At 31.0% G+C, this 12,364-nt stretch overlaps 1 protein-coding gene and 1 pseudogene across 1 annotated transcript; both read right to left on the reverse strand.

The window, feature by feature from the left end:
• Window positions 1–1,436: 1,436 nt before the first annotated feature.
• Window positions 1,437–2,284, reverse strand: LOC107896365 (calvin cycle protein CP12-3, chloroplastic). Its single transcript, XM_016821531.2, has one exon. It carries the CDS (start codon window positions 2,085–2,087, stop codon window positions 1,707–1,709), a length of 381 nt encoding a protein of 126 aa, XP_016677020.1. The 5' UTR covers window positions 2,088–2,284; the 3' UTR covers window positions 1,437–1,706.
• A 6,426-nt stretch (window positions 2,285–8,710) lies between these two features.
• Window positions 8,711–10,124, reverse strand: LOC107895420 (MDIS1-interacting receptor like kinase 2-like; annotated as a pseudogene).
• Window positions 10,125–12,364: the final 2,240 nt, after the last annotated feature.

Consider the following 12,364-nt stretch of genomic DNA (forward strand, 5'->3'; position numbering starts at 1 on the left):
CTTTTTAGGTTTAATAGTACTTAAGATTCTCTTGCAAACAGAAATATTATAAAACATAAACTCCCTAAGATGAAAACACTTTGGAAAGGAAAATAAGATCTTTCAAGATTGACAAGAATTTTTGATATGATCTTATGACATTACATTTATTAATCGGTTGAAAGTTATATGTCTTCTCGGATTAGAGTGATTGTCGTCTTATTAGAATTCGACTTGAATTGAGACAAGAAAGGGTGGCTTCTGTTGTAAGTGAACCTACAAAGTCGCATAATTTGTGGAAAAAAAAAGGTAGTACATCAATTCCTGGAGCTTTGAGTGCTTCTTTGACCTCTGATACACTAAAATGCTCAGTGGATAGAGTGAGAATATGTAAATGTTGTATTTTGGTTTTAATTGACACCCTCATTAATTAGACATAAAGATACTTTAAAAATGATCAATGAACACTTGTTTGATCAATCCCCTACATCTTGTTCTACATTCTGCGCCTTTTTTCAGGTAGACCCTTAATACACCAGACTTCTAGAACCAATGAACACAATGGTTGCCCTTCTCTAACTTTTCTTTCCTCTCCCCCCAATCCAAATTGCTCTGCACCCATGTCAGTGGCCTTTCTTTTGTTATTTGGGTTGAATTTTCTTTTACAGCAGTTTCTATTTGAAAATTGCCAATTCAAAAATAAATTTAAATATATTAAGTGATAAAAAGGTTCTACTTTTTTTCATCATATTTTATAAAAAAATGCCAAAAAATTGTTATAGAATCTAGTATTAAATGCATTGAAAAGTATAATTATCAAAATAAATTGATATGGAAAGTTATTAATTCTTTTTTGTTATCAGGCACCCTAAAATCTACTTGGTTTTTTTTTTATAGTATATTGATTTTTTTGTCCCGTCATTTATTTTTTGCCCCAAACAATATTTTAGCTTTTTGTTTTTGTTTTGAATTTTATTTAACCTTTAAATTTGTATAATTTATCAAATCAAACTTAAAATAAATGAAAAACACTTGTTGACTTTATTGATATACATATGAATCTTCATGTATATATATATTAGCAATTAATTAAATTTTTAGAATTTAAAAATATTTTTAGAAATACCTTTTAAAAAATAAAAAATTAATCAACAGTGTCTGTATATGTTATGTCAATAAAAGTTAATTTTTTATTTATTTATGAATAATTTGATAAATAATGAAAATATAAAAATTAAAGGGTTAAGTAAATTATTATATTTTTGTTTTGAAGGGAAAAGTAGATTTTAGGTGGGTAAATTTTTGAGACAGCTTTTAATGGTGTAATAAAAAAGAATGAGAGCCTACAAAATATTGGACCGCGAAATCTATAAAAATAAAATTGTAATTTATTATACATCTGATTTTCTTTAGTTAAGCTTCATTGTTTTTGTGACAAGCTCAACTCAAATCTAAAATTAACAGTAAAATTTCTCGTCTTTTTTTATTTTTGCCTATCAAACATCATAAAATGTTAAAAACAACAAAGTTTTTACAACATAAAAGGAGCTTGATCAGCTCTGTTAATCATGTTTTTCAATCTAAAACAAAAGTAGCTTAACAAAGACATATTCATACCATACACTTCACTAATAGCAGCAATAACCCCATGAAAAGTAATGGAAACTGGCACATCCATAAAACAAGATCAAACAAAAAGGGTTTTGAGGGAAGATCGAATTTCTTCATCAATCATCATAAACTTTGCACTCTTCAGTCTCAGGATCTTTCTTTTCAACTTCAAGTCTAAGCCTTAGATCAGCTTTGGCTTGACTTACCTCTTCAACTTCATCCCAAGCTACTTTGCATTCATCAGATGTCTCATCTCCTTCACAAACTTGCTTGGCTTCTGTCACTTTCATCTTAATCATATCACTTAACTGTTTCTCCCTCATTTGAGTCCCTTTATACTTAGCTCCTCCTCCCATGGCATTTATAGTCATCCTTCTTGAAACCCTTTTTTCATTACAATGAAATGAAGCAGACAACACCCTTGAACTTGGAGCAAAAGGTGACGTTGGGATCTTTTCCGAGGCTGCTGTCAGTGAGTGAAGCCTTAGAGTTGCCATGGCTGATACGATATAGCTGATATAACAAATTATATGAGTTTGGGCTATGATTCTTATGAAGATCGATGGTTTTGATGAAGGAATGAAGTCTTTTTCGATGAGAAAAAGAGTGGGGTTTTGAAGTTATGATGAAGGGGAAAGAAACAAGTTTGGATTTGGAGGGATTGAGATAAGGTGAAGACAGGTGAGAAATGGGATTTTCGTGGATTGTCTTTTGCATTTACCAACTGATGCTTCCATATCCACACATTCGTTTAGCTCCGCCCCCACACGCTTCAAACAGAAACTAACGTGCTTCTTGTTGTCATAGAGTTAAATTTGGATGGGAAGAGTTGTAAAATATTTAAGTTAATATATTATTTGTTGTTCGAGTTTGATTATACTAGTTTTGGTTTTACTTTAGTATTTATATTTGATAAAAGTTGTACATTTTAGTACCTAAAGGTAAATGTGTTAATTTTTTAGTATTAAATTTAAATTTTAAGATTAATTTGATGAAAGTTAATTGTTAATATTATTAGTTTCGAAATTTTTATGATTTTGTTAATAGAATAAATTTAGTGTTAATTGTAAATTTGTTTAATTTATCAAATACAGTTCGATGGAATCAACTCTAAAATCCAAGTTAAACACTAAAAAAATAACACTTTTATCTTCAAGATGTCAAAATGTTTAACTTTTGTAAAATATATATACAACATTAGACCGAAAAATAATACATATACCATATTAAAGAAAAAAAAGTTAAACTCAACTAACAAATTACTTATTAAACCAAAATATTTGTATGGTTAGTTATTTCTATTTTTTTGTTTATTTTTGGATTTGGATTTTAGTCACCCGGTTGACTTTTTATAACTAATTTTTTCTTAGCAGGAGCATTGCATGTGAATAATCACCTTTAATTGTGGTTGCTATTTAATAAAATATAATAATTTTATATAATTAATGTAAGTAATATTTTTAAAATTAATTAAATTATATAAAATAGGTTCAGTATGCTCTAATTTCGTGTATTTAAAAAAATCATTTTTTAATTAGATCAAGTGAATTTTTTACTAACAAATTTAATATAAAAATTTTAATGGTGTTAATAAATAAGTTTAAATTTTAAAATTTAAAAAGTTAAAAAATATAGAAATTTTTAAAAAAATAAAAAAAATTAAATTCTAAAATTATAAAGATTTATAACATATTTTAATCTATAAAAATCTTAAAATGAAAATAATTTTAAATCATAGTTAAAATAGTTGTACAATAATGAAAAATATATCTGTTTAATGTTTAAAATTTCAACATATTGCATGTCGATTCTTTTCACTCCTTAATCTTTATTGTCTAATATTTCTATTATTATTAAACTTACCATTTTAATTTATTAAATTATACTTATTTTATTTTTATGTTAAACTTAAATATATTTAATAAATTTATTTTATGTAAATTATCACTAAGGATTTAAATAAATAAAAAATTTATAAGGATTTAAATAAATAAAAAAATTATTCTTTTTCCTACAAAAAATACGGATTAGTTATATCCTATGTGGCAAAGTAACATGCCACATAAAAAAAAAATCATCTGAATGACGATTTTGTAATATTTCAATAATTTTAGTGATAATTTTGTAACTTTTCATAAGTTCGATGATTGAAATATAAATTTAATTAAAGGTAAGGGACAATTGATGTTGTTTACCTATTTACTTATTTAAAATGTTAATTAGTTAATAATATAGTAACAAACATGGGCAAAGCCAGAACAATTTTTTAGGGGTTAAATAAAATTTTAATATTTTTTTATAGTTTATATATTTATAATTTTTAAAAGATTAAATCGAATTTTTGTAATTTTAGGGGGGGCCAAAGTGTAATTTTACTTTTACTAATTTAAAATTTTAAAAAAAATTAGATGACCTAAATGGCAAATTTTCATTTTGGGGGGGAGTCGGGGCCAACCCTTCTAGAATCGCCATCGGTAACAAAAGCATTTTCGAAATATAAAATTTAAGGTGGATGTATTTGGGAGGTCCTTGTATTATTAGGATTTGATTAAATTAATCCCTCTATTTCTAAATGTATCAAATTAAAAAGAATCAAATAAGGTCAAATTAGAATAGAATTAACCTTTACTATTTAAAAAAAAATCATTTATAGTTTAATAGAGTTGATAATTTTAAAGGTTTTTTTTATCATTTTGTAAATAAAATCTTTTGTTTGGAATTGAACTGCAACCGAAAATAATAATTTTCTAGATAATTTTTATACAGTAAATGTTAATTCTGTTACAACTTGGATTTATTTAATTATTTTTAATAATATAGAGATTAAATTGATCTATTCAATAATAGAGGAACTTATTTGATCTAGTCCCTATAATACAGGGACCTGCCAAGTACTTTAACCTAAAATTTAACTATAAAAAATAAAATATTTTAAAGAAAGGTAAATTTTATATGATAAAACAAAACAAATGTTAGTTGAGTTTATTATTTTATTTCTTCTAAGTTTGGCAATTTCCACCATGTGATCAAAATTTAATAAGTAACTTAATGTGCGTAAAACATTAATTACCCATGGATTTGGATTTTAGTCACCCGGTTGACAAAAAAGCTCAAATAGTAATTTGCGTAAAACATGATATTCAACATTCATCGAATCCAAACAATCATGTCAGTTTATTATTTTATTTCTTCTAAGTTTGGCAATTTCTGACTTGCTTTTAATGTTATTGCAACAAAATTAAGATATTTTATTTATTAAAGGAAACTAGAATGTTTCAAAGTCTAAATTTTCCTAGGAATATCTGTCCTTATTTGAGAAGATTTATGAAAGGATTGACTTGCAATCAGGTCAATTTCCATTCATATTTAAGCTACATTTTTCCTGGAAAGTCATAATATTCAAACTAAGAGAGTACAATCAAAAGTTCATTTGTAAGAACATTATTTAGTGCAAATCATTGAAATCAAATTGTTTGCTTAGTTGACACTAGGAAAACACTTGCAATCCCGGTACGGTCTCGACCTAATTTGTTATTATAAATCCAAAGTTCTTAACATATCCAAATTGAGTGCTTAGGCAGCTTATTCAAGACAAAGACTTTATTATTAGATACAAAGCTAAAAATTTATATTTGTTGAGTGTATTAATAAGGTATATTATATTTTTAAAAAGAGAATGTATGTTTAAATATTAAAGACAACAATATTGATAAGGAGCAACCATGAACCTTGAACACAAATCACAAAATAAATATTAAAGATAAAAAAAAAGAAAAAAAAGAAAAAAAGAAGTTGAGATGTAAGAGAGAAATGAAAGGAAAAAATTGTAGATAGAAAGCAAATAAACATACCTTATCTAGAAATATGCCCCAAATTGTTGCACTTATTAATTCCAGCCTGGAGCATTTGTTGCAATTATTCATGCAATTGTTGAAGCATGAAGAGGAACGATGAAGTTACAACGCAAGAAGCCGGTGCGAGCTTGAACGATCTGATATTCTAGAGCAGAAGGGTTTTGGTGTTGTGTGACTGTGAAGACGCTGAGCAAGAGGAAAGGAAACGATGAGTCATTTTGGGAGGGTGAAAGCCGACAGAGGCATCCGAGAATGGCAGGAAAAAGAAAAAGAAAAAGAAAATGAAAAGGACACTAGCAGTCACTAAGCTTTGATTAAAATAATATTTCAGCCACAAAACTTTCAAAAGTGACAAATCAATCACTCATGTTTACGGAAAGTGATAAATCAATCACTCAAACCCATTTTCTGCTAAGACCAAACAGGACAGCTGACGTGGTAGGATAGGGTGCCACGTTGGACATGACCGGATGTCTATTTAATGGGTAATTAATTTCCACCATGTGATTTGAAGAAAAATTTAACTTAATGTGCTAAAAAAACCAATTAAAACATGAGAGAGATTGAAGAGGCAAAAACAATTTTTTTAAAGAAAAAGAAATTGTTCAGGAGAAAAGGGAAAACTACTGAAATTTTTAGGGAATCGTTGAAGAAGGGATTGAAAATATTCAAAATTGGGGAATTATTGTGCAAAATTTCAACATTGTCGAAATTGTTAATCGAAGAGAACTAGCCGAAGGTGTTCTATCGATTGTAATGGGTAGCACAACAAAACTACAAATAGCAACGCTGTCGACCATTTTTTTCTCTCCCTCCTTGCATCCTCCATTGTCCCTTTTTTTTTCAAAATACTTGACAGTGGATCAAACCATACGAAAAAACATGCATTTTGAAACCCACTCCGATACTTCTTGCATCCAAAAAACCTCCTACTTGGGTTGTCATTGGATCAAGAAATCCTTAATTTGGCTAGGTTTCCATTGTAGCACACTGGAACCACAATGGGTATCTCCATTTCTTCTTCTTCTAGCTAGAGTTCTTCTATTTAGTTGGTAATCGTTATGAACTAATAAAAGGATATGATATGGACATCTGGTCATGTCCAACGTGGAACCCTAACGGGCCATGTCAGCTGTCTATTATGTCTGTAACGAAAAATGGGCTCGAATGATTGATTCGTCACTTTTCGTAAACGTTAGTGACTGATTTGTCACTTTTGAAAGTTTAGTGACTGAAATGTTATTTTAATCAAATTTTAGTGACCGCTGGTGTACTTTTCTCTAAAAAATATTTTAGACTAATTATAAAAAGGTCCCTCAATTTAGTCAAAATTCAAAAAAATGTTACGTCAAAAATCCGTAAGTAGATTAACTGAATTGTTAACGATAGTGACCAATTCAAATAGTTATCTTAATTAAAGTGGTTAAATTGATAAAAAAGAATTTATAGTGACCAAAATAAGAACGACGCTATTTTGAGTAACTTGTGATGTAGTTTACCCAAAAGAAATAAATACTAAACTTTACGCAAATAAAACGCTATTTTCTTCGTTCAAGTAAACAATCATCTTTTCATAAGAGTTTGCCTTTTGAAATAAGAATTTTTTAAATTATCTTTTATGTAAGTTTAATATTTACTTTTATATTAATATATTTACTTATTTTTTAAAAATTTTGATTTAATTTATTTTTTTTATTTTATATTTTATCCATGTGCACTTGATAATTTGAAAAAAAAAACTCTACTTATTGAATTTTTATTAGCTGGTTTAGCAATTCACTAATTGTACTGTTAATACCAAGTACCTTAATAAACACATATTGATAGTTTAAGTATCACATTAAGCACTTTGTGAAAATAAAAATACCATAATAAAATATATATTAATAGTTCAGATACCATATTTAACATTTTATAAAAGTACAAATACTATAATAAAACACATTTTAATAGTTTAGGCACTACGTTAAACATTTTCAAAGTACATTAAACATTTTCAATATATATACATTAGATATTCTATGAAAGTATAGGAACCAACCAATTCTTTCAATAAAAAATATTTTATTTCTAAGAAATAAAGTGCTAGCAATATAATGTTCTTGGTGTGAGTTCATATGCTAAATCCTTTGTCTTATAATGACTAGATCAGATGAATCCTTCAACTATCAAATCAATTAATTTAGTACTTGTAATATTAAAAAGAATTAAATAATACCAAATTGTAACATAGTTAACGTTTACAATTTAAAAATGACATAAAAATTATTTTTTATTTACAATTCAACTCTAAATAGAAAGGTTCATTTGTAAACCCATAAAAGCAAGGGTAAAACTAATTTTTTTTGGAAGGTACAAAGCTAAATTATAAATTTTATAAGACTTAAAATATAATTTTATCATTGTATTAGGTTTATTATTCAATTATCGTTTCAAAAATTAACAAAACTTTATTATTGTTATTATTATCATAAAAGGCATAGAAAAATTTATAGAATAAAGTATGAAAAAAATATTACACGTGAAATTGAAACATAGTCCAAATGAAATTATAGCAATTATAAACTTTGAACATCAACCTTAAAACGGATAAAAAATATATAAAAAAAAATTAAATTATATGAAGATGAACTTGAAGGGGAGTTATAGTAATTTTGAAATAAAAAAAAATTAACAAAAACTTTAATATTATAAATTATTTTAGTAGGCGAATGCAATTTTTTTGAGGTAAAACTCATTAGCTTCATTAATCAAGGAAACTGACCAAAACAGAGGGGAAGCTCTATATCCAAACTATCATGCTTTCCCAATACAATCTTCTTCTCCTCGATTTCAGTAGAAACATCAGTACAATCCAATAACAAAACATTAAATATTATATACGAAACTGAAATGAAATACAAAGGATAACTTAACAAATATAATAAAATAGGATACAAAATAAAACAAACATCATACATGAAATTAAAACGAAGATAATTTAAGAAACTTGATAATATCCACAACACTTTCTTCTATACAAGCTGTGACATAAGGAAAATACTTGCAATCCTGCGACCCTCCCAACACACTTCATTCTCGACATCCAAATTCAGTGTTCAAGCATCTCATTCCCAACAAAGGCTTTATTATTAGAATGCTTCACCATTTTCAAAATAAAGCTGAGAAATAAGAGATAATTTGGAAGAAAAAGAGATAAAAAGAGTTTATATAAAGCAAATTTACATACCTTACCTAGATATATGTTTGATATTGTATCACCCTAGTTAGCCATTGCAGACTACATCACCCAACAGTTCTTCCAATTTTATGGTCCTGAAAGGGCTCAGTAAAGGATGGGATTGACGACCAAGGGGTTGAGAAACTTGCTGCATGGTTGGCCGAAGTTGGGGGTTGCCATTCAAGCATGCCAATGCTATCCTCATTGTAGAGACCAAGTCTTCGGCAGATTGGCCTACTGGTGGTGAAAGACGTTGGTCTATCGTATCTTTCAGTAAAACCTGTTGGTCATTTAACGTAGATGACGATGTCGATTCCAGTGATGAAAAGTACGAAATACGATCACTAGGATGCCTCCCCATAAGAACTTCCATTGTTAGCACCCCAAAACTGTAGACATCACACTTCTAATCTACTCTCATTGTCTAAGCCAACTCTGTATAAATTATAAAAGATTTTACTAACTAGCATATGCTATTTGAACTTCGTCTATTTAACAACATGCAAGAAATTAACAGTTTTAATCAAGATGGCATGTCGGAAACATCTTTCAGGAAAAAAGGATTTTAAGTAATACCTGGAGCTATATACCCGTAGGTTCCTGCAAGTGAAGTCCAATTGGAGGAGTCAGGCTTTAAAATCCTTGCAGTGCCAAAATCAGAGACACGAGCTTCATAGTCCAAATCCAAGAGAACATTGTTGCTAGAAATGTCTCGATGAACTATACGTTGTAAATGGCCATGATGCATATAAGACAAAGCATTAGCTAATCCTTTAACAACATTTAGCCTATTCTTCCAGTCCAGCTCCTTAGCCTCTTCATTATTGCTTAACACCATTCTCAAACTTCCCCTTTCCACGAGTTCATAAACCAAAAATGAATGCTTTGGATGAGAACAAAAATCATACATCTGCACAATGTTACGGTGCCTTATTTTTAATAAAGCGATAATCTCACTTTCAAAGGCTTTCAAGTTGTTGATGAGTATGTTGTCTTCAGATCGGTGAAGTTTCTTCACAGCAACCACCTGACCAGTTGGTAATGCAGCTTTATAAACACTTCCATATCCTCCTGTACCAAAGCAATAGTCGGAGCTAAAATCTTCAGTGGCTTCAATAATGTTGTCACGGAGTACTCTTCCATTAAATCCCAATACATTAAAAATATCTCATTCTTGTTCCTCCCTTGGTTCTAATTCTTTGGTTTGAGTCTTTTTGTAGAAAGTAAAGAAACTTCCAACCAATAAAAATAGCAAAAGTAGACCACCAAAGAGTGGAAGCATAAGCCATTAGTCCAGTGGCATTACCGCGTAGGCCTTTATTGTTTCGTAAGGCATCAAATGAAGCCTCATGAAAAGCCATAAGATTTGGAATAGGACCTTCAAATTGATTGAAAGATATGTTCACAAATATCAAACCACGCAAATCATTAAAAGCTTCTGGGATGGAACCGTTGAGCATATTGTGAGAAACGTTTAATACTTCCAAAGATTATAATTTTCCAAACTGTTGTGGGATACCTCCAATAAGTGAATTCTGACTTAAATCTAGACTTTCAAGAGCATTAATGTAGCTTATTGAAGATGAAATGCTCTCTTCGTGGTTGTTCTTGCTCAAATTCAAGTTGAAGAACTTGACGCAATTTCCAAGATCATCAGGAATAGGCCCACTAAAATTGTTTGATGCCAAGTCAAATTGTTCTAGCTTTGATCTAGTTTTGAAAGAAGTCAAATCTCTGATGGAATTTTGTCAGAAAATTGGTTACCACTTAAAAGAAGACGTCTCATCATTATCAACTTTCCCAGTTCCTTAGGAATCTCACCATTTAGATGATTCGAAGAGAGATCAAGTTCTTGTAATTGGGTGGCTTGTTAGAGTACCATATAAAGGTGGTTAGTCTGTTAAGTCTGTTAGTAGCCGTTAATATATTAGTTAATACTTGAAAGTGTTAGTCTCAGCTATATAAAGATATGCGCACTAGTCATATTGAATAAGATTGAATAACAAAAACAATTTTCTTGAAATATCCAACTTTGTATAGTTTAACATAGTATCAGATGTCTAATCTTTCCTGGTATTTGTTTTGATCGTTTTCTCTCTGTTCATGGCATTTTCAAGTCCTTCTGCTGTTCATTCGGCTGCACCAGATATGGCTTCTGCTGTCACTGATGGTTTCGAAACTCGGTTCTTTTCCACTAAGAAGATTAGTGTGCTTTTTGATGATGATAATTATCTTCTATGGCGATAACAAGTGCTGTTTGCGATCAAGACTTATAAACTTCAGCGCTTTTTGGACTCCCGCACTGTTCCTCCTTCTCAAATGCTTTCAGATGATGATGGGGTTCCTCAAGAAAATCTTGAGTTCACTTGCTTTGAGCAACAGGATAGTGCGCTTGCGTCGTGGCTCTTTATTCTGTAAGTCCCACTGTTCTTCCCCATCTCATTGGCCTGGACACGAGCGCTCAAATTTGGAATGCAATTGCTACTCTTTATGGTAGCAAAACTACCTCTCGTTTAATGTTCTTTCGTAGAGCTTTACATTCCCAGCGCAAGGGCGATCTTTCAATGAAAGAATTTTTAATGAAGGTCAAAGGTTTCTGTGACAATCTTGCTAGTTGTGGCGAGGTTATTAGTGAGCGTGAACATGTCATTGTGATTCTTAACGGGTTACCACCCGAATATGACTCGGTTATCACCATAATCACAGTGAGTCACACACCCTATACTGTTCAAGGGGTCATGACAATGTTTATTGATGCAGAGGCTCGACATTAGGCTGCTGTCTTTGAGACTCCTAGCTCGGCCAACGTGGTTTCCCATCAGCCTACATCTTCGTCTACCAACAGTGACTCACCTTTAGTCTATCGTCCCACTATAGCTACTCGAGGTCGTGGTCGGTCGTCTGGAGTCTGCATTTAGTGTTAGTTGTGTGGAAAAATGGGGCATTTGGTTAATCGTTGCTATCATTGGTTTGATACATCTTACAAAAGCACTGGTTATCGGCCCCTTCCTTCTTTACAGGCAAATGTCTGCATGTTTGGGCAAGGGGCTCCCATTTTTCCTTAGATGTCATCGCCTATGACCGTTCTACCATCTACTGCTCCTCACCTACAGACTAGATGGTTCATTCCACCGACTTCAGCACCTACGTGGTCTTCTCCTTTTGTTGCAAATTCCTCACAACTTGGTCCCACTCCGAACCCTTCCAGCTCTTCGCCGCAAGCTTATATTGCAACCCCTGAGACTGTTGGTGGCAATGCCTAGTACCCCGACTCAGGAGCAACGCGTCATCTCACTTATTCAACCACTGATATTGGTGAGAGTTCTCCTTACAATGGCCCAGGTAAAGTTTATATTGGTAATGGGACTGCTCTCTCTGTACACTCTATTGGTCAGTCTTCTTTGCTCATTAGAACCCGTCTTCTATATATGCGTCCTTTGTTACATGTACCTGGTATAAAGAAAAATTTGCTATCAGTGTCTCAATTTACAAAAGATAATTAGGTGATGTTCGAGTTTCTTCCTACACAGTGTCAAGTGCGTGACCTGCACACTAGAGAGGTCCTTTTGCGTAGATCGGTGCATCATAGTTTATACAAGCTCCACTTAAAGAACAATTGCCACACTAGCTCCTTCTCAGACTCGGCTCATTGTCTTATAGCAAGTGCTTCTGTGCCTTTAAGTGTCTGGCACTCTAGGCT

This window comes from Gossypium hirsutum, chromosome A10, assembly GCF_007990345.1.
Source record: "Gossypium hirsutum isolate 1008001.06 chromosome A10, Gossypium_hirsutum_v2.1, whole genome shotgun sequence".
NCBI classification, from domain to species: Eukaryota; Viridiplantae; Streptophyta; class Magnoliopsida; order Malvales; family Malvaceae; genus Gossypium; species Gossypium hirsutum.

Bases quoted from the DNA above. Each gene is read 5' to 3' on its own strand.
- LOC107896365 (XM_016821531.2), bottom strand. From the start codon at position 2,087: ATGGCAACTCTAAGGCTTCACTCACTGACAGCAGCCTCGGAAAAGATC.